Genomic DNA, 22,089 nt, shown 5'->3' on the forward strand with positions numbered 1-22,089 from the left:
ACACGCAAATGTATGACGTCACCATTTCAACCATCAATGAACGCATGGAACTAAAACAAAGCTTAATATAAAGGAAAAGCTGGAGAGGTGACGGAATTACCTACGATGTCGGAATATACCGCGTTTACCCTAATGACAGCCGTGACGGGGTAACATAGACCGGTTTGAAAATTAAGTTATAATTACCATATATAAGACTCTGTAGGGTCTGAAACATGAAGAAAAAAACATTAATAGGTGTATCAAACATAAAATATGTTATATAGGTATCTATGGTAATTTTAACTTAATTTCCAAGCCGGTCAATGTTACCCCGTCACGGCTGCCATCAGGTGGTCAAAGTTCCCCCATTGGAGGGCGGCGCCCCCCATTGTGCAATTCAAAGGTCATTATAAATGACCAACGTCATATGGAGTCTCTGAACGCAGTACCCAAGAAGGAGGAACGGCCCACACACCCTCACTCAGTGGTAAACAGTGTTCAACTGGTCTAACTTCCGGCTGCACCATCGCTCGTCCAGTGGACTCGAAAAACTCAAAAAATGTATAATGAGGGTTCTTCAGTCTTTCAACATCATTTAAATTGAGAAAAAATTATTATTATCTAAAAACGGACACTGTTCTTTATAGAAAAATTCATCATCTATCGTATTTGACCCTTCGTTTGATGTAACTCCTTTTCTAAGTTTAAATATTGGAGGGTGAACTTATAATTACTTTGACAGACTTCCCTTTTGCTGATCATGTATGCAAAGTTTTAATAATTAGTTTAGCAAGCTTAGGAGCAGATAAAGCACTTAATATGTGTAAAAAACGTAATAAAAAACGAAAAGTAGTAATAAAGTACGACAGGATGATTTAAACTGTGCCTTAAAGACAGATTTAATGTTTAAAACATCGAAAACGTCACCTTGAATATCACTTGCTGTACATGAACGCTCATGTTTACTTGGCTGTATCGAAACTACCCTAGCAAAATTTACTTTATCCCAAACCTCTAGTTATTGTTAATGAAAAAATCAAACTGAATTTTATTTCAGTAGTTTATTGTTTGACCTAATCTCTGGTTGATCTCATTTAGTCTCATTTAAAGTTTTATCTCTCATTTATGTTTAAAACTTTCAAAAATTCTTCCCGATTCCAATTTGTATATGGTACCAAATTCCGATTCTAAAATATGGTTCAAACTCTCAAAACAATATCACTAAATTAATATAAATGTAAAGTTACACAGGCAAAAACTGAGATATAGCAATAATAAACCATATGAATTTTCCTCTTAATTTCCTTTTCACCTTGCTACCATACCCCTAGGCCCTAAAACGAACTTTCTCAACCGGATCGACACTTCAGCAAACTCGCCTGCGCACTTGGTAGTTTCACAACCTCTTTGCTGTTAATAGTTTCCCTTTCTTAGTCCTTCTTACTAACAAATGAATATGTGATGCCTGGCTGATGGCCGTTGTGAAGGCCTGACTCTGAAAATGTCGTTCTTTTCAGTGTCACTGTATCACCACGCAACAAATCCAAATCCATCATTGCTCATATGATATTTTACCGTCAGTAATTACAATCTTACAAATAATAAGTAAATTAATGTAGTACAGATTTTTACATTACTTCGTTTTCAATTAAAACGAAGAAAAACACATTTTTAAAGTGCCCTAACAACTCATGTCCTTCAATGACTTGTGAGTTATTAGGTTTCTTAAACTTGAAAAAAATGGTTTATTCGTTTAAATTGAAAACAGAATAATGTTCAAATCTGTGATAATCTCTACTGCAGTGTATTGATATTTGATACTAACTAATTATATTCCAAAATTGAAGTAAATCCTTTCAGTATTGAAGGACTAAAATATAACTAAAGAAATAAAATAAATTCAAGCATTCAAAACTTGTCATTAAAATAATTTTTTCATGTATATTTAGCATTTTAAATGAAAATCAAATAGTGTTTGAAGTTTGCATCACGTGAAAGTGTTGATTCTCTACATTCGATCTTCCTTTGTTTATAGTGCCCGACATCTATATTTTTTGGCATTCCATCTAGAGATTGTCTTGTAACATGTGTCTTTTATCCTACCATCCTACGTTTTACCTAGCAACCTACTAGTAACAACTAACAAGTGAGTTACTAGTAACAATACTTAATATCGAACTCAAAGTTACCAGTGGCTACTGGCTGCTGCTGAATTTTTCAAATATAATGTGCCTGCTCCCGGCTGTTTAATCACTCGGTGACGGCTGGCTTCTCTTCGAGTGAGTCGTCTCGGAGTCTCGTGGTCTTGTACTTCAAACTTTCGAAGTAAGTAATACTTGATGAAATATTTAATTCAAATTTATATGAAAATGGTTTATTTTATTATCGCCTTGTGCTTGTGCCTTGTAATTTATTGTCTTATCACTCTTTCAATCGTATCGTAGACTTGTCACTTGGACCATCTTATGTTCTTATCTTGTAGAGTCGTATTCGTATGTAGGCTAGGCTAAATGAATTTCTCAGTCAAAATTATGTGTATGTATTGGATTTGGTCCTTTGGATAATGCAATTTCAGTAATAATTATAAACTATTATTGAATTATGATTCGATAATAATTTAAAAATGTATAATAATAATAATTATTCTATTAATTATAATAATTAATTATATTTAAAATTTATTGCTTGATCAGATTTAAATCCATTATATAAATAAATAAGCAATAGCAAAATAAATAATAAATTTATTTACATATTTTAATTTATCAATTTTTTTTTAAATTCATTATGCTATTATTAGTACGGTAATTATTTAATGAATAATTAGTATTTAGTCAACAATTAAATTATTGATTTTTTTTAATTAAGGCAGTGAAATCAAAATTTAATCATTCAAATGGAATGGTATTTTGAGAGTCTGAGAGATTTGAGAGTTGAGACAGAACTGAAGCAAGAGACATCTAGACAAGTCTCTGACAGTGACATGAGAGACAGAGAGAAAACTTTAACTCTCTCAGACCTCAGTAGTAATGAACTTGAACATACTTGTGGCAACCAGCTGTTGAGTGTGGTCAAAATTAGTAATTAATGTTATTTTTGCAGTGCTGACTGCTGAAGCCTGAAGGACTGTCTAAACCCCCATTCCCGAACTGTGTCAGTAGACAGCAGTTGTGTCGCTGTCAGTGACTCAGTGTCGGCTGTGTCGCCACTGTCTCTGTGTCTGTGAGTCTGTCAGTGTCACATTCGCACTGCATAGTGCAGTCACTCAGAGTTAGAGACTAGAGTACCTCTCCTTTTCTCAAACTCAAAGTCAAGGTAAGTAAAAATAATATTTTCATGCATGTAATTATAATCACTAATCAGCATTATTGACAGCATATGCAGAATAATTTGCTTACTCTGATGTTAGAGAAATATCTGGTAGTAATAGATTAGAGGCAGTCTGTAGTTGCAAATTTGATTAGAAAAAAATTAGATACAATAAAACAACTTATAGCAACCTAGTGCACCATCTCCAGCATCTGCACACAAATGCTTACAGTGAATACTGTAAGATGGGCAAGCACAATCCCTTTCTATCTAAGGAGAAAATCATGATGGAAACATTTTTTCAAGTAGTGAAAAACCTGCAAACTCAGTATTGTTACCCTTTGCTACTCAAGCAGCGATTGTTTGGAATACAACAGCGGACATGATAGCCTAAAATCTAAATCTGCAATGAGACTTGTTGAATAATGTCAGGCAAAATCTTAAATGTATGTATATACTTGTTTCAAATGTTAGAAGTTCCACATGCATTGAATGGGCTGTAAATCATGTGTAGTATTTTCAGTGCCTTTGACCCATGCTCTTTTTAACACGTTTTTCTTAGCTTAGCTTCGCGTTTGTTTGTTTGTTTGTTTGTTTGTTGTTAACATTGACAACGAAAATTAGCCCACTTCTGATTGATATATATATAGTATGACGTGCGGGCGCTCACGTTATAGACGAGCAGGCGCTGACGCTGCGTATCATCGATACGTACGTCAGGTCATACTTAATCAAGTCTTAATCGTTTTTCTTGTGTACTAAAAAGTAGAAAATAAAATACTTAAAAAAACTTTAAAAAACACGTTTTTCGTGTGGACTAAAAAGTAGAAAATAAATTATGGTTCGCCCCAAAAAAACGTGGGTCGGGCTGTACGTTCACCATCAAATTTTCAAAATTTAAGTGTTGTGTGCTTTTCGCTTTAATCATAAAACTGCCCGACACACGTTTTTTTGGGGCGAACCATAATTTATTTTCTACTTTTTAGTCCACACGAAAAACGTGTTTTTTAAAGTTTTTTTAAGTATTTTATTTTCCATGTGTTTTGATAGGTTTATTTGGCATTGGAAAGTAGCAGTGTTATGTAGCGTGAATTGACAGACTTTTGAATTTGCAGGTGTGCTGTAAGCAGTTGACCATCTGGAGGAGGGGAGCTTGTGTGGGAGTACTCCAAACGCATCTCACCAAGGCGGGATCTCAAATGGCAGGCCTACTCTGTCAGCTTAATGCTGATTTATGACTGTCATAGGTTTTATGTTCTTACAGGACACGTAGTGAGAGCTGTAGAATGTTGAAACGAATCAAAAATTTCTTTTTTTTTTTGCTGAGGCTAGCAAAATTATATATCTGCATGTCCCTAAACTAAACATTATTTGTTGCCTGTACGAGACGTGTTTTTTAAAATCGATTCCACCGGCTGCCGCTGGCACTAGAATCATTTCTATGCGTGGCTAGCCCATAGAGGCAGGCTGTTTGATTCCCCAACTCTAATCCCTTACCTGCCAGCCTCCCTGCGACGCTTGATCTTGCCCCAGAGTGCGTCAGTGGTTGTGCTTCCTCTTGCATCTCCTGCCAGCTGCGAGTTGCGGTCTGTTACTCGTTTCTTGGCAGCTGAGAAGAAATCAGTGAATTAAATTCACGAAGAACTTTTGTCAAGTGTATGGAGAATAGTGTATGAGCTCCAGGATGGTGCGTAAATGAGTCAGGGACTTTGAAAATGGCCGAACTGACGTCCTCAACGACGGCCGAACTGACGGCCGTGCTGGGCGGCCATCGGTTTCTGACGTAACAATTGCCAAGTTTGAAGCGGTAATGCTTGAAGATAGAATGATTACAGTTTAAGAGCTGTGTGAAAAATTTTTGAGTTTGGAAAAAAACAATTGACAAGATTTTGCCTGAAAATTTAGTTGATTCAAAGGTCTATGCAAGATGGGTACAAAAAAGCTCACAGCAGACCACCAGCAGCAGCGGGCGTCGTCGTGGCGGCAGCGGGCGTCCATGCACGGCGTCAGTTTGGCCATTTTCAAAGTCCCTGACTCATCTACGCACTATCCCGGAGCTCATACACTCTTCTCCATACACTTGACAAAATTTTTCGTGAATTTCTTTCATTTATTTTTTCTCAGCTGCCAAGAAACGTGTAACAGACCGCAACTCGCAGTTGGTGGGAGACGCAAGAGAAAGCACAACCACTGACGCCCTCTGCGGCATGATCAAGCGGCGCAGGGAGGCTTGCTGGTAAGGGATTAGAGTCAGGGAATCAAACAGCCTGCCTCATGACCTAGCCGCACATAGAAATGATTCTAGCGCCAGCGGCAGCCTGTGGAACTTATTTTAAAGCACGCCTCGTATATGTAGGAAATTAGGTTTGGAATAGGTATTCTCGCTGTTATAGGTTGGTAAGAACTTATTCCTGTTATCTCTATCAGGTTTTTGTTCTTAGTCATACCTTCAGTGGAGAGAATAGCGCAACCGCCAATTCCCTGGTTGCACCTCCTTCTCTGTGGAGACCTCTTGAACCTACCCCCCGTCGACAAAAAAAGAACGGGGGAGCTATTGCGATGAACAATGTTACCATACAAATGCTGGAATTTCACCATGGCGCCCCCCATTTGCAAACTATGACATTTTCCTAAAATTTTGTCTTTTGCATATGTAACTAGAAGAGTTCTACTACAATGCATCAAAACCTGGAGTTATTTTACCAAAAAAATAAAAAAATTGGAGAGGGTACTCTGACAGGCTTTAAATAATAGCTCTTTTTCGTGGGTCACATTATTAACTTTTTAACCTATTAGATATGCAAATTTTTTAAATCTTTCTATTCACTATTGTGTTACGTAGCCTCAGTATTAGGCCTTTGATGGCCATTGACAAAATTTTTCTATGTCAAATCGTTTTCGAGTTTTGGGGTTTTTTGTTAAAAAAACAAAAAGTGGTCAAAGTTACCCCGCCGGTCAAAGTAACCCCATTTTACGGTACAGACAGACACTAGAGTGTGAGTGAGACGGTCAAACAAACAACAAGAAATGAAGCAGGTAAAGAGAACTGGAGTCTGGAGAAGTGTTGTAAAATAGGAAGGTTAAAAGTTGCACTTGAAAGAATCAAGAATGAAGGTTGCGACGCTTTAAGTGACTTTAACACGTTGACTCTAAAGTCCAAAGTGGTACCGTCATTGTCCGTCAAATGGGGTAAAAAGGGACGGTTTTGAGCATTTTTTGTTAACAACTTCTTACCATGAAACATTTCATAAACAAATTTGGGCTCATTTTAAAGGTCTTTCTTTGCAAGGGCTATCTTATGGCATCTCCCAAAAAAATTCCATATGCCATTGGCCCATTTGTAAGGTGCTAGATGCAATATAAAAGGCTCCTGAATTCCTAATCTGGAAATGGGGTAAAAAGGGACACCTGAAATAAAATTCAATTTTGAACATTTGAAGCATGCAGAGTGTACTCATCTATTACTAACAGACTAACAGTACTCTGAAATCTGAAGTCTTCCTCTTCCTTTCTAGATGATGTAAATGTAGAATAAATAAAATTTTCTGTGATTTTTACTTGGTTTTTCTTCATTGATATAATATTACCCTATCCATACATTACCGTCAACCGGGGCTACTCGGGACAATTTTGAACGTTTTTCATTCATAACTTTTTACCATGAAATATTTCATAAACAAGTTTAGGCTCATTTTAAAGCTCTTTGCAAGGGCTATCACATGGCTTCTCCAAAAAATGTCCATAAGCTATTCGTAAGGTGCCAGAAGCAAAAAAAGTGTCCCAAGTAGCCCCGTTGAACAGGGCTACTTGGGACACTTGGAATAAAACTTAATTTTAAAACATTTGAAGCATGCAGAGTGTACTCATCCATTACTAAAATTACTCTGAAGTCCTCCTCTTTCATTGTAGATGATGTAGAGGTAGAATAAATGACATTTTCTGTGAGTTTTACTTGTTTTTCCTGTATTGATTTGTTATTACCATATACATTCATTACCATATTATTGATGTGATATTACCATATACATTAATTACCATCAACCGGGGCTACTCGGGACAGGCGGGGTAACTTGGGACAGTCCTCCGACATGGCGTAAAACTGTTTTAGTAGCCAAACTAATTGGAATATTGCAAAACAAAATATAGTGGCGTAAACGTCAACATTTTTCCTATCTATGTATTATAAAGGAAGTTAAAAAATACTACATTTACCAGCTTTGAAAAATTCCTGAAAAAAATTGTGAAAAATGATATTTTGAAAAGTTACTTCTGCTAAGGTCTGTACTCTGTAGTAAAAAAAATATTTGCCGTATTAAAAATTTTTGCTTCGAAAAAAGTTGCAGACAAGTGTCAGCATGAAAACTTGATTTGCAGAATTTACATACCTCAATCCCAAAAAAATGGTGGCCATTTCTGCACGGCAGGGCTACTTGGGACACCCCCCCCCCAGAGCTATTTGGGACATCCCCAAAAACACATTTACAGTAGAACCTCAGCAAATGCTCCAGTTAAGAAAAAAATTGACTAACAACGAAGAATATTGATTACATTTACCTCGCTCAGTGAAAAAAATTCACTTATAGAGTTGTCACTAAAACATTCCTTTCTGTTTCAGGTATGTTTTTCACAATCTTTTTTTTATAGTAAATTCACTTAACCCAATTAAAATTGTGTGAAATTACAAGCCGTCCTGTAAGCTTACAGATGCAGAAAAAATGCTAAAAAGCTGATGATATGAAGCTTGCAGTGGACAAGGTAGTTGAAATGCTCAATGGCCTGTTCATGGATATGGTAATATTGCATCAATAATATGGTACCTAATTAATGTATATGTATCATATCATTTAATGTAATGTATCATATCAATAAAGGAAAAACAAGTAAAAATCACATAAAATCTCATTTATTCTTCCTCTACATCATCTACAATGAAAGAGGAGGACTTCAGAGTACTGTTAGTAATGGATGAGTACACTCTGCATGCTTCAAATGTTTTAAAATTAAGTTTTATTGCAAGTGTCCCAAGTAGCCCCATTCAAGGGGGCTACTCAGGACACTTTTTTTTGCTTCTAGCACCTTACAAATAGCATATGGAATTTTTTTGGAGAAGCCCTGCAATAGCCCTTGCAAAGAGCTTTGAAATGAGCCTAAACTTGTTTATGAAATGTTTCATGGTAAGAAGTTATGAATGAAAAACGTTTGAAATTGTCCCAAGTAGCCCCAGTTGATGGTATAATATTTAATCTTACAGTTTCAATAAGTTATTACAGCTTCGGTTTTCAAGTTAAAATGTTACTGGCAACATTTATTGTGATTAACTTTTGTAAAATAGGGCAGAAGTTAACAATTTATTTCTATGCATAATATTGTTTGTATTAAGCTGAAAGCAATTAAAAATCATCATCAAAATTTATTGGACCATGAATCAGAATAAAAATTTATAAATTTAGTCAACCTTTTTCCTTGAGCTGCATCATAACTTTCAAGTATAACTGGCCATGGCCTGCTCATCAGTTGATCATTGCAACAGATGAGCTTGAAATTCATCAGCTTAACCATAACCACAGCCTCAATAGCCACAGGTGTGAATAAACTCTTTTGTAGTAGGTATACCTATACTTGTTCATTGCCAATCTGCAATACTGAAAAGCAGTATTTGCATGGTGTGGGAACTTGTGTTCAATGTTCATTATTATGTTTCCTTACAGAACAAATTGCCACTTGCCCTTTTATATAAAAATCATTGAATGTCATTTATGATCTTCAATGGAAAGTCATACAGAAATTAGTGAATTAGATGAAGGGAGCACCTTTCAGCAGACGTTACTGTCCCAGTGTGAGTCAGTGAATCTTAGATTCATTCTCACTGATGGCCACTCACCTGAGACTTGTCCAAGTATACTGCTGGCTGCCTTCCAGGTAAGTGTTGGACAGAAATATCAAGGAATGTATCTTTAAATCAGGTTATTGCTATTGTGTATCTGAATTTTACCGTCAATGGTGCAAAACCATAGATAAATTCACCTACTAGAACATCTGAAAGTAATTCTTCTGTCTAATGTTTTCCTTCTGGAGAATTGGGGATGCAGTTTTAGTGAAATGAAAGTAATAAGTTAACCATGCATCATTTTAAGCCATATTTCTCTGGTAGTTAAGTAATTAATTCCGACTAATAAATAATTATTCTGAATGACTTTTTTCAGTTGAGTGATGATCATGAAGATGAATCCAATGACAATCTTACTGTTAATAGGGTTATTTTAGGACATAAAAATAGAATTGTGTTAGTATATTTGTTTTGTATTTTCTTGTAGGTATTTATTGCAAGAATGACCAACATTTTATGCTGCACACAGAAATTGCTTGCCTTGGTTTGCATGCATTTACCATCATTGAAAATGTGTTTGGTTTAGGTAAAAAAAATATGTCTCAAGTTGCTCCATTTGGTGGGATTAATTTATTAAAAATGTAAGGGAATTTTGATACATTGAGATTTATATATCTGTAATATGGATGACTGGAATATTAAAAATTTCTGAACTAGACTGAATATTTATTATCAAGGCATTATATTCACAACATGTGAACATGATTTTAATTTGATAACTTGAGAAGCTGAAGGATAGGAGGTGGCCTTTTCAACCATTTGCATATCATAAGAATCCCTGGACTTTGAAACTTTTTCCTATGCCTTCTTTGTGTAATGGTTGTTTTTCAAATCAATACGTCTTATGTGTACTTTTCAGCTGTGTGAGGAACAGGAATGTGGGCCTGAGTGGATCTCAGAGTCAGAATTTCTCTCTGTCAGCAATGCAGGCAAGAGAGACATTTTTGTCTTGGACCCATTTGAAGGCAAAGCCTTCAACCATGCAGCAATGCTCTGCAACTCCAAGTGTGTGTGAGTAATGCATAACTTCATTGAACATTTAGACTATATATATTTCATTATTGGGTTTCTAAAAACTGCTTGGAAGTTGCTCCAAAAATTTTTCTTATTCGACAGTTGTAATTGATTAATATAATAGAAAAAACTTTTCTTTTTAATTTGTACCTCATACTCAGTCATTCATAACCTGTTGCAGAACATTAAAATGTAGTTTATTCAAATGCTGATACAATACTATTATGTATGCGCTATACATATAAGTTTATAAATTTTTCAGAATATTCAGATGAGCATGAATTATTTGAGTGAATGAATTTATTTAGATTTTTTAATCCACTTCATTTCAAGTTAAAAATTGTTCTGATGTCCTCAGCAGAGTGATTGGTCCTCGGTGCCTGACTTACTGCTTTATGCACAAGCTGGCAATCCCTGAGTACCTGCAGCCCATGCACAACATGGCAATGCACAATATTGTTGTCACTTGCACTGGACTCAACAAGATGCTGCGTGATAAAATAAAAAACCTCATCCAGTACATGGCTGGTCATTATGTCAATGATTTCAGTGCCAGTGTGACACATCTTGTAGCTGACACTGTACAGTCACCAAAATACAGGGCAAGTCTTACTCTGTTTACTGTTATCTTGAAAGGCCTCTAGGCTGAGATGAGGTCTGTGAGCATGCATTGCTTCTGAATATTGCTATGCATTATTTTTCTTATGAATTATTAGGTATATAGTAGAGGTATCATTCACGCATGTAGTACTAGCTGAGGTAATAACTATTATCGAGAGTGTTAATGTTTCTGTAATTCTGAACTTTACAAAACTTTGACATGTATTGCATTAATTGCTCAGGTTGCACAAGAGCGAGAGCTGCCTGTAATGAAACCAAGTTGGGTGATGGCTGTATGGGACGTGATGGGCGGCACGTCTTCCTCAGACGAAGGCATCATAGCCACTGACCACAAGTTCCTGAGCCATGTGTGCCCGGTCTTCATGACCCATTGCATTTGTGTGTCTCAGCTGCCCAAGAAGGACAAAATTGCTATTAAGAATCTGGTTGAAGAAAATGGTAATTATATTTTGCTTGAATTACCCTATATTATTTTATTGTATTTGTCTTGTTTTTCTCCTGATGAAGTGTAGCTGACAGCCCCTAGTTTCTCAAGGGCTGAGATTCAATACTAAAAAATAATCCTTTATATATAGATGAGTGAGTCAAACTTGTTATTGACTAAAACAATATCATTTACGTTAATTATTTGCATTAAATTGGATGCATTTTGTTGTGTCTCAGGAGGACAATATTCGCCACAACTAGAGATGGGCAAGTCCACTCTGCTGGTGACAACAACCACCAACAGCGATAAATACGTCAGTGCCGTGCGCTGGAAAGTGCCAGTGGTGACTCCTGACTACATTTATGACTGCGTGCAAGCAAACTACGCGCTTGACGTCACCCTGTACAAAATAAAACGCGACGCCTCCACTCCTACAAAGGAAACCAAAAGTGAGCTTTGTTTTCAGTATGTGTATGGTGATACGTATGTGCATGATGTGGAATTTAATTTTGGTGTAAAATAACTATTGTAAAAGCCTCTCCCTCAAAACTATTTCTGGCTGGGCCCAACAGAGAGTGCCTATTACTATGAACTATATTGATTTCTATGTTTCATCAGTCTCATTCATCATTACCCACATCAGAAGTGAAGTGCAATGCTAGAATAATTTTCTCATTATCATCGCTGTGAGTGTTACTGTTTTACCCACATTTGTTGTCTAGTTTACTGTGTTGCCATTCAATGCAATGTGCATTCATTGTGTGGTTTAGATTCAGTCATTTATTGCACATTCATTGCCTGGTTTACAGCGTTGCCATTAATCCACATATACTGTCTGCTCTACTGTGTAGCCATTTAATGCACATTTATTGCCTGGTCGAGATTGACACACACCATACGATACATATTCATTTTCTGGTTGAGTGTTGCCATATAATGTGCATTCATTTTCTGGTTTGCAGTGTTGCCATATAATGTGCATTCATTTTCTGGTTTGCAGTGTTGCCACCGGACGTGTCGCTATGCAGCACCATTGCCAACAGCACATTGATAGGAGCTCCTGCGCTCGACCCCACAGTGAGCTTCAACGAGACTCTCACAAACGCAGCCTCCCACTCCTCCATGTCTAATGCTACTAGTCAGTACGCAGTTAGAAATGAGCTTTTCCATTCTATGTTGTATGGTTCCATTCAATTTTCTAATTTAAATTGGAATTCTTTACAAAATTAAACTTGCAGTTAACATTGAAGCCTTATTCTTCATGTTCATACCTCTGAAGCCCAATAGAAAACTAGAAAAGATACCATTGACATTGACTTTATTCAGGGTTGATAGATTTGTGTTGAGTCAAATTTAATTAGTAAAGTATGATGCTGTTCAAAAAATTTGGAATAATGTCAACAAAATAGATATCTACATTATCATCACATTAGCATTTTGAGGCGTGCAAATAAAATATTCCAGTATTTATGCCACAGAAAGAAAGCCCTGTTTCCATTTGATCTTGACTTATTTCATGGCTTCTCATATGTTTGGGCTCATTTATCACCACCTGAAATTATCATTCCAAAGCTCTTAGCATTACGATTTTGGCCTTAAATTTACAAATTAAAGTTTTGTACTAAAAAATGTGTAATTCAAGAAGTATGAGCCTTACTTATGTTTTACTTGATGATTGAAAAATTCAAATTTTTCCATATGCCAGCTACAATCAGGCTGAGAGGTTCAGCAAATGCTACTTGTCAGTCGTTGCCTCCATCGTAGGTCAGAATTAACATCATCAATGGCACAAATTTAAGTATAACTATTTTTCAGTCATGGCTGGCATCAGTGCCTTAGACGGGCTCTCTACAGCAGACACATGCAACAGCGAGCTATTTCTTGACGGCTGCAAGGTGTGGGCTAGAATAGTTATATATAATCAACTACTTAGGAACTCAAATTTAATATACTAACGAAATTAGTTCTTATTTCAAGAGTTGGAAAAGTTGTAATTTCGTTAAGGAAATAGTTGATGGAAAGTAATTTGCTTCCTTTGTTTTCTAGTTTGAAGTACGTGAGCTGGCCGCATTATTGCATTTTTCTCTTCGCAGGTGTATCTGTCAGGCTGGGCTGAAGCCACTGCAGCTCAAGGCGGGAGAGCAGAGAAGCTCCGCAAGCTTTTGAATGCAGGAGGAGCTACGCGTTTCAATCAACTCACCGAGACCGTTACACACATCATCATGGGCAGCTTCCAGGGCGACACACTTTTTAAAGTCAAGGCATGGAGCGAGAAACCTTATCTGGTATCAGCTGCTTGGCTTGTTGAAAGTGCTAAAAGCGGCAGACCTGTGGAAGAGACGCCATTTGTCTGCTTCGACTTCAATGAGAATTTTATACCGAAGATGCCTCCAAAATTCACAGCCTTTAATGACACCACGCTTGACCTGAACAACAGGGAAAATGATTTTAATAGTTCCAATGTCAATCGGAAGAGACCTTTACCTGGCGACGGCAGTGACGAACTTCCTGGTGCAAAGAAGGCTCCTTCTTTATCAGGTTTGTTCATGTAATGGTAAACGAGCAACGTAGTTTAGTTTCTAGGAAGTTTTTTATTCATCAAGCGTTACAAATCTGGGTGTTCAGGACAAATTTCAATCATATTGAATGTTATTTTGGTTAAAAAATTTTTAACTTTTTTTACATTCGTTTTTTTTTTACATTCCGTAATTTGCATATTCAGGAACATCGCGAGCACGCCCTGAGTTGCGGCAATCCTGTGCCTCTTCCATGGCGGGTTCAGAAGTATCTTTGCCTCCTATTTTTGTTGGTACGCATTACGATCAGCATATGTCGTGTTGGCGGCAGTCGGAATGTTGCAGAAAAAGAATGTAACAACCAGATCGTGAGAATATGTTGATTGCAATTACCGTAAGCCTAATAGTTGTAACTGGCATTAGCCTGATGCACTGATGAATATATTCACTCTTATTCTGCTGCTAACCCCTGATCTACTTTGATTTATATTATTGAATTTTTCTGTGTAACTTGCCTTATCACGTGAAGTTATTGCTATCGTTATCATCAGGTCTGACGTTCGCGGTGTCGGGCTACGAAGAAGAAGTACTGCAAGAGCTCAAAGACTCCGTGGAGGCGATGGGCGGGCGAGTCGTTGCACCTGTAGCCTCCTCAGCCCACATTGACTACAACATCGTCAACGTGACTGGCGAGGGCGTGTTCCTCGCCCACGCTATGCATCACGTCACGCACGTCTTCGTCGAGGACTGCTCAACTGAGGGGGTGCGTTGTGTGTAGAATATTCTATAATATACTACGAACCCTAGTACTCTAATATAAAATACTAAACTATACTATGCTGTACAAATCATATTATAAAAACATGTCACAGTGCCGATATTTATAGCCATTAAATTTGGGAAGAAAGCAGTAAATGGCCTGTGCTGGTACATTTGCTACATTGTTTCAGTTTTTAGAATTGTGACATAATTGAATGTTCTAGTCTATTAAAATTATAGTGAACACTTGTTAATTGAATTTTTTTGCTGCCGAGTGCGTTGTGAAGTTTTATTTCGTTTTTTTAGTTTGTAAAAGATTTGTATGCTGCGTGGATGAATGATCTAAAGGCCTTGACCTGATTTCGGCAAGCACCCAATTCCAACCAAGAATTACAGGCTAATAAAGTTAAATTCAAGATTTGTGAAATCTTGTGCTGCCTTCTTATTACGTTCTACAATAAAAAATGATAACTTATTTTATTGATGCTACTTTTTGAATGTTATTTAAATTTTCAAAACAACATTAATTAAAATTTGTACACTTTTATGGGCATACACAAATATTTTTAATGCGACATTCATAAAAATTTTTTACACTATTATCTACACACAAATATTACTTTTGCATACAATTGAAGTTTGTACTTGGTTCTCACAGCAAGTTGTTGAGCTGCAATACCAGCACCTGCCTCTGGTGCTGCCCCCTGAAGTGGAGGCTGCACGCCCCCTGGACGACGTTGTGCTCACCGTGTCCGTCTACACTGGGCGCGAGCGACAGTTTATCTCGCACTTAGCTCAGCGGCTTGGCGCTCAGTTAGTACAGCTTCTTGTATCCACGACTGATGACTCTTCAATTGAGAAATTACGGGATAATATAAGAAATTGAAGGATAAAATAAGAAATCAAGGGATAAAATAAAGAAATCAAGGGATAAAATAAAGAAATCAAGGGATAAAATAAAGAAATTAAGGGATAAAAAGGACCTCTTATTCCATTCGTTTCGAATTGACTTGATGCAGATATTTTAGATTGCAATCAAGTAAAATACGAAGATTTGAGTCTCTGAAAGGGGTAATTTAATGCATACTACAATAAGAGTAATCTGAATAAATTACTGCTGTTGAATGAAGCCGTTCCGTATGTATGATGAAGGTGGACGCATATATTGATGATTATGTTCCAGCCAAAGACTCTGACATGGGTCTGAGCAGCTTCTGTCTTTGACTGAGGTTTATTACATCACTTGCTGCTATTCAACTCACTGCAATGGCTTGCATTTCGATGAGACAATGTGATCAAAGAATTCTCCTTGCATCTTGTATTCTAAGATAGTGCTTTAAAAGAAACGTGCTTTAATGTAATATTTTGTCAATGAGACTATTAACCCATTACCCATTTCAGTGTCCAAGAGATGTTCTCCCGAAAAGACAACAACGCCAAAGGAGTGAAACGCTGCACCCACCTCATCTGCTCCTCCGGTGGTGGTGACAAGCATCAGGCCTCTGTCAGGTTTGCGCGAGAATACAGAGTTGAACTGGAAAGAAATTATTTCTTCTATAATGATGAAAGATTTCCTTTTTGGTTGAGACTGCAACTAAATGATAATATACTCTTACATTGATAAAAGGCATTCTTCGTCGTAGTTATAGCTGCAAAAACATGATTTCTTCTTTATTGAAGTAAGGTTTTGTTCTTAATGGTGTAAATTGCAAAGAAATGATTTTTCCTGTAATGAAGTATGGTTTTCTTCTTGGTGATGACACAGGAGAACAAAAGATTTGTGTTTTCTTATTTTGGGTTGAGATAATGTATGTAATTTGACCGGTTTTATTTCTGAATCTGCGAGTGAAAATTACCATTATTGTTCAGGTGGGGCATCCCTGCCGTGACGCGCGACTGGCTGCTAGCGTGCGCCCAAGCTGGACGCAAGGTGCCTGAAGAGCCTCACGTGGCCAGGGAAGAAGAGCATCACGCGCTCCCTGCCCTGCAGCTCCTGCAGGGATATTTGAGTGCGTGCTTAACTACTATTGGTTTATCTTATAATTAACTTACTGAAACATTTGTGTTATTGCTGGATCTCAAAAGTTATTGTGTACCCCTAAGGGACAGCAGAAACTATTTTCTTAAGCCATGTCAGTTGAAGACAAGTCCTATGCTGCTAGCCCTCGATACACTTTTGATGCCCAACACTGTGCTGATTATGGGAGAAATTATATTGTTTTCATCTACGATATTAATGAGTAGTCTGATGGATAGTTCTTATTGGAACTCTTTCCCTTGCACTTTATTTGTAAAGTCTATCACTCGAAACTTCAACTCAAAACCTAAATGATATTTATTTACGCTAATTACTCATTTGAGACTTAGATTGGTTTTCTCATTGTCAGGTTTTCACAAAAATTGAACATAATTATTCATTTGCAAATTTGCTGCATTCATGAGGGAATCTAAAAAAACTATTTTCTAACTAATTGTGACTTCTATTTTGTGATTGTATTTCATAATGCAAGAAAAATTTGAACTTCAGAGCAATATGCACATTATAATCCATGTTCAACCCAAACAATGGTGCTGCAGAGCAACATGTACATCCTAATCCAACTTGAACTGTACCATCCGTGCTACAGAGCAGCACATCGCGCGCTGCACTCCCTCGTCCAGAGACCTCCTGATGGACCGCCTCAACGACTCGTCCATGATAGCTGCCACGCCCTACACCCCCGGCCGCGTGGCCTCGCTCAGGGCTGAGAGCTCCACCAAGGGCAGCACCAGTAAGGGGGATCCTCAACTCAGTCGTGTGCTGTACACTACCCCCGGCAAGCCTACTACACCTTCAGCCATTCGCACGCCTGATAGCGAGACTCTGCAAAAATGTGCGTGTAATGAACTCTTGATGATACTTGAACCCCTCGTTGCTCTTCCTGTTTAAATCATGTTTTAAAACTGATATGATGAAACTGATTTACACATTTGATATATCTGCTCGTTATTGCTCTCTTTCAAGTTCTCTTTTCGAAAATTTTGCATGCCCGTTTGATTCATTATTGTTTTTACTTTTGATTCTCATTCTTACTTTAACTTGATTCTTGGCCATTTATTTCACACTTTACGCCAAACTTGTCATTTCATCCATTAATACTGTGCGAAATATGAAAAATCAAGCATTGAATCAGATGGTATTATTCATTGATATTATATTTATATCAGATGGTATTATGCCATCCCCCAACTCTACAAATTGTATTCTAATATATTGAATTTTTCTCTCCAGTGTATCCAATACCTGGACGTACAAGAAACAATAACGATTCTTTAGAGGCCATGAAAACTCCAGACACTCCGTACGGCATCTGCTGGGAGTCAAACCCGAGTAGGCGGACTCGTAAGATCATAAAACGAACCTTAAACCAACTACCCGTCCCTCCGAGCGAGAAAGCTCGCCAGGCTAGAGAGGAGTTTGGCAAGACCATGTTGTCCTTGATCAAAGCCTCCATGACTGAGGATGAACTCGCACGAGCGCGAGACAACGAACTTATAGGAAATACTGGAGAGGTAATGTTGGTATGCTCGCTTGAGTAGGGTGCTAAATTGGCTCATGGAAATCTTCGTTATGGATTTTTTTTATATTTGCTCTGATGTGTTACTAGACTGTTGTCATCTGACTGGATTTCTGATTGTCATTCAAGCATGAATATAAACTCACGCGGCCATGACATAAGGTTTTTTATTGGAATATTCATGATTTATAAACAATAAATTTCATACATTAGAGAGTCATGGATGAATTCGTGATCACGTGTCATTATGCTTAACAAACTACCCGATATTATTCGGAGCACTATGATTGTTGTCTCGGTTTTATTTTGAAGTGAAATTTTATGATGTATCTAATATAAAAAGTATACACATTTTCTTATTTTTTAACTATACCCAGCCAAAGAGGAGTTCTTTGCATGCTGAAGAAGCCCTCGACGAGAACCGTGACAAAGGTCTAGTAGCTACGGAGACCAGATACGATAACGCTTCTCCATGCTCGGTAATGGGGAACATCGAGACTGCCGAGGCCGAGGACATCGTACCTGAAGACATCGCTCGCGACCTGGCAGAGCTGGAAATACTTGCTGCGGATCGTGACACTCAAACACAAAGCTACGACGGCCACGAGAACGAACGCCCCAGGACCACTTCTCTTTCTCGCAAACGCAGCTTGACTCGCATGAGAAATAGTAGAAATGAGAACGAACCTGAACCTGTGCCGTTAACCAACGCCGGTGTGTACACAAGCAATATACGAGTCGTGGTAATACAGTGGTGTTATCGATGTTAATACAAGAGCATGAAATGGGACGGTAATCCGGACGTATTAATTATGATAGAAAAACGGCCTTTGATATGGTAAACAGCCATAAAACTGGAGTTTATTGAACAGTAGGATCAGTTAATGAAGTATATTGTTTATGTAAGGCATTAATTCAGTAATTGTAATTATTTATTCATTTTGCAAATTTCTGATGGAGCCAGCATACGTGTGTAACCCATTAATTATATTCTTCCGATAATGACATTTAGGGAATATATTAATATCATTATTAATGTATCCTAGAGCATTTAATGGAAATAATATAATTTATTTCTTCTAGTTGGGACGATGGATTTTGTGACCGGATCTCAGTGCACCAACATCGCTTGGGTTGATCCTGCTGACTCAGCGGCCAGACGCCGGCTGTCCTCGGCCGCCGTCGCGGAATCTGGTGACCGCGTCTCGGATAATGACCGCACTCTGGTATGTGGTATCTCTTATAATTACAACCAATATATATGTCTCTTTATGATCTATGTCTCTTCTCTTGACCTGATGAGCTGACACGCGGTTAAAAAAATCGTGAACTTGACTTGAAAAATAAGGTGTGACAAAAACAGTAAAAGGGCTCTGTAAAAAATGACCTTAGGCTTTTTAGTCTTCACTGAAAAAAATGTACAAATTTCGAATCTTCCATCACTGAAATAGAATCATTCGCAGCCTTAGAAGATGCATAACCTAAATATGTATATATTGTAAAATCCATCATTGACAAACAAAATCAACATGCTTGAAGACTTGGACTTCTTATTGAATGCATGTAATAAGGATTCTTTTCGATGAGGTATTAATTTCCAGCATATTAAAGATGTTTACTTATCTATTTAATAGATAGGGTAACATTCATTCATTATGAGCGTATGCATGGTACCTACTAGTTAATCATCAGTAGACATTCAATTTTATTGTTCAGTTATTTAATTTTCAAGCTTAGATGTAAGCTAATACAAATTTCCTAACAGTTTTAATTGATATTGTTTTAGCTACATAACAATGTAATGTATAACCACTGACTGATAACTCTCCATACAGCCATATGATGAAGAAGCTGTGGCGGAACAGAGCGATGTTAAACCTAGCACGTCACGCTACAAGTTTGCTTTTTCTGGCTTGGATGACCAAGCAGATGCCATGAAGGAGATCATTGAAGGTTTAGGAGGTGAAGTTCATAGCGACGTTAGTGACGTGACGCACATGATTGCGTGCCGGACTAACAGATCACAGCGCATGTTGTCAGCCATAGCGGCCGGTAAATGGGTGCTTCATCCTGCCTACATCTACGAGTGTCTTGATAAGGGAGCCTTCGTTCAGGTGTGTAAATATTAAAAGTAAAAGAGATAATTGTGGATAAAATGTAGTTAAGGTATCAATAGAACTATGAAGAAATTAACAAGAAATAATTGGTGAGAAAATTTGACTAAAATGATTACTTGATGGCCGTTTAAAATTAAATTAACAATTTCTGTGAAGAAACAAGCGCAACTAATGTAAAATGTTGGGACATTTTTGTCAACTCAGCGCCCCTAGGAAAGAATGAAATGTTTCGAATCTCTAACAATAGTATCAACTTTTGCTGCTTGGCAATAGGCCAACAAATTATGTCATCAGTTCATAATATGGTTAGCCATACTTGCTTATTTATCGCTTAATTATGGCAGTAGCTATAATTGCATACTAATTGTTTAGTCATAACAATAGCTATAATTACACACTGGTTGCAGGAGGAGGCCTTTGAGTGGGGCAACCCTTTGGCAGCCGCCATACTGCCCAAGCTCAAGGAAGGCGAGAAGGAGCAAGATATTGCATGGGCTGCGCACTGGTAAATTATATATTAAAAATTTAGTATTGATTATTTTCCCACGATTAAAATGCGTTTGCATGTTTATCTTAATATTCTAGTATCATTTTACTTCTGTGTTATTATTTATTTTTGCTCAAAGCACTGCGAAATTTTCCGTCATCATGTTAATTCCAAATTTGTCTTCATGAATTTTTATGCAGCAGCTTATATGTGTGTTGTAAGGTGTTGATCACGATCATATTGTCGCATTGTACTATACTGTAGACTGTAGTATTTAGTCACATAATAATGTGATAAAGTATAATATCGATTTTTCATTACATAAGATTGCATTATGTGAAAATTTTATTATATCCTATCGTATATTGTTAATACGTTATAATAGCATAATTGTATTGCCTATTATCAGCATTTTAAGACATATTATTGTACATTAACCCCCTGGCTGCTCTATAGGTGGCGTAAGACCGTCATGGCAGGCGAGGTGAGGGGGGCATTCAGCGGCTGGCGGGCGCTCATCTCGACGCGGCCTGAGCGGGCGCTCGCCTTCACAAGTCTCCTCAAAATCGGCGACGCTCAAGTTTTCTCTGAGTCGTGAGTCTATAACTTGACACGTAAATGTTTATGATAGGCTATGTGTGTTCGACGCTTGTGATCGGCTAAACTTGTGTCCTCGTCTGTGATTTGCGGCGTGTGTCCACGTCTGTGATTTGCTGCGCGTGTCCACGTCTGTGATTTGCGGCGTGTGTCCACGTCTGTGATTTGCTGCGCGTGTCCACGTCTGTGATTTGCTGCGCGTGTCCACGTCTGTGATTTGCTGTGCGTGTCCACGTCTGTGCTTTGCTGCGCGTGTCCACGTCTGTGATTGGGTGCGCGAGTATCTTCTTTTGCGATTGGTTCATGCCTGGAATTGGGTCGCATCTAAACACGAGCCGTGGCATGTTGTTAATTTGATCATGAGCACCGTAAGCTGATTGGATGAAGTGGTAATGTCCATTCGTTGGTGGTTTTGGCAAATATCGCAAACAATGGGCAAATTGGGTGTAAATTTATGTAATTGTGAAGGGATTAGGGACAAATCACGGAATGTAACCTTTTTTCAGAGTTTTGTTTTTATACACTATTTTCCATAATTCCAAGTGCTAAAACAAGCAACATACATCGAGTTCTCAACACTCTTCATCGATATCAGTGCCTTATAGGCATAAATAGTAGCCAGCTCATTGCCTTTTTTTTACTAGGGATTTTCTTGACCACGACGTGGCGTCGGGCGCGTGTCTTAACAAAGCTAAGAGAATTTCTCTGCTCCGCCTCACCGCTCAGAGACGGTGAGTCCTGAGCTAATAAGAAATAATTCTAAACCATCAAATAAACATATTTTGTGAGCAACGCTAACCGAAAGAAAACTAAAGA

General features: G+C 37.7%; 1 protein-coding gene across 3 annotated transcripts in view; it reads left to right on the plus strand.

Annotated features, from left to right (window-relative positions):
• LOC108674850 (DNA topoisomerase 2-binding protein 1) overlaps positions 1 to 22,089 on the plus strand; it is a 26,445-nt gene that overhangs the window by 1,879 nt on the left and 2,477 nt on the right. The window contains exons 2-22 of one of the 3 annotated variants that reach the window (XM_018162829.2): positions 9,000 to 9,210; positions 10,038 to 10,189; positions 10,551 to 10,794; positions 11,035 to 11,251; positions 11,477 to 11,689; positions 12,241 to 12,378; positions 13,056 to 13,135; positions 13,334 to 13,778; positions 13,963 to 14,049; positions 14,308 to 14,519; positions 15,174 to 15,328; positions 15,917 to 16,024; positions 16,385 to 16,524; positions 17,143 to 17,388; positions 17,787 to 18,067; positions 18,450 to 18,786; positions 19,156 to 19,298; positions 19,908 to 20,186; positions 20,597 to 20,694; positions 21,133 to 21,270; positions 21,918 to 22,004. In XM_018162829.2, the coding sequence (XP_018018318.1) occupies positions 9,058 to 9,210; positions 10,038 to 10,189; positions 10,551 to 10,794; positions 11,035 to 11,251; positions 11,477 to 11,689; positions 12,241 to 12,378; positions 13,056 to 13,135; positions 13,334 to 13,778; positions 13,963 to 14,049; positions 14,308 to 14,519; positions 15,174 to 15,328; positions 15,917 to 16,024; positions 16,385 to 16,524; positions 17,143 to 17,388; positions 17,787 to 18,067; positions 18,450 to 18,786; positions 19,156 to 19,298; positions 19,908 to 20,186; positions 20,597 to 20,694; positions 21,133 to 21,270; positions 21,918 to 22,004 (3,953 nt within the window). In that variant the 5' untranslated portion in view covers positions 9,000 to 9,057. The remainder of the gene's footprint in view (positions 1 to 8,999; positions 9,211 to 10,037; positions 10,190 to 10,550; positions 10,795 to 11,034; positions 11,252 to 11,476; positions 11,690 to 12,240; positions 12,379 to 13,055; positions 13,136 to 13,333; positions 13,779 to 13,962; positions 14,050 to 14,307; positions 14,520 to 15,173; positions 15,329 to 15,916; positions 16,025 to 16,384; positions 16,525 to 17,142; positions 17,389 to 17,786; positions 18,068 to 18,449; positions 18,787 to 19,155; positions 19,299 to 19,907; positions 20,187 to 20,596; positions 20,695 to 21,132; positions 21,271 to 21,917; positions 22,005 to 22,089) is intronic. The other 2 variants (XM_018162830.2, XM_018162831.2) reach the window with 2 other exon arrangements.

The sequence above is a fragment of the Hyalella azteca genome, unplaced genomic scaffold (assembly GCF_000764305.2).
Source record: "Hyalella azteca isolate HAZT.00-mixed unplaced genomic scaffold, Hazt_2.0.2 contig111, whole genome shotgun sequence".
Taxonomy (NCBI): domain Eukaryota; kingdom Metazoa; phylum Arthropoda; class Malacostraca; order Amphipoda; family Hyalellidae; genus Hyalella; species Hyalella azteca.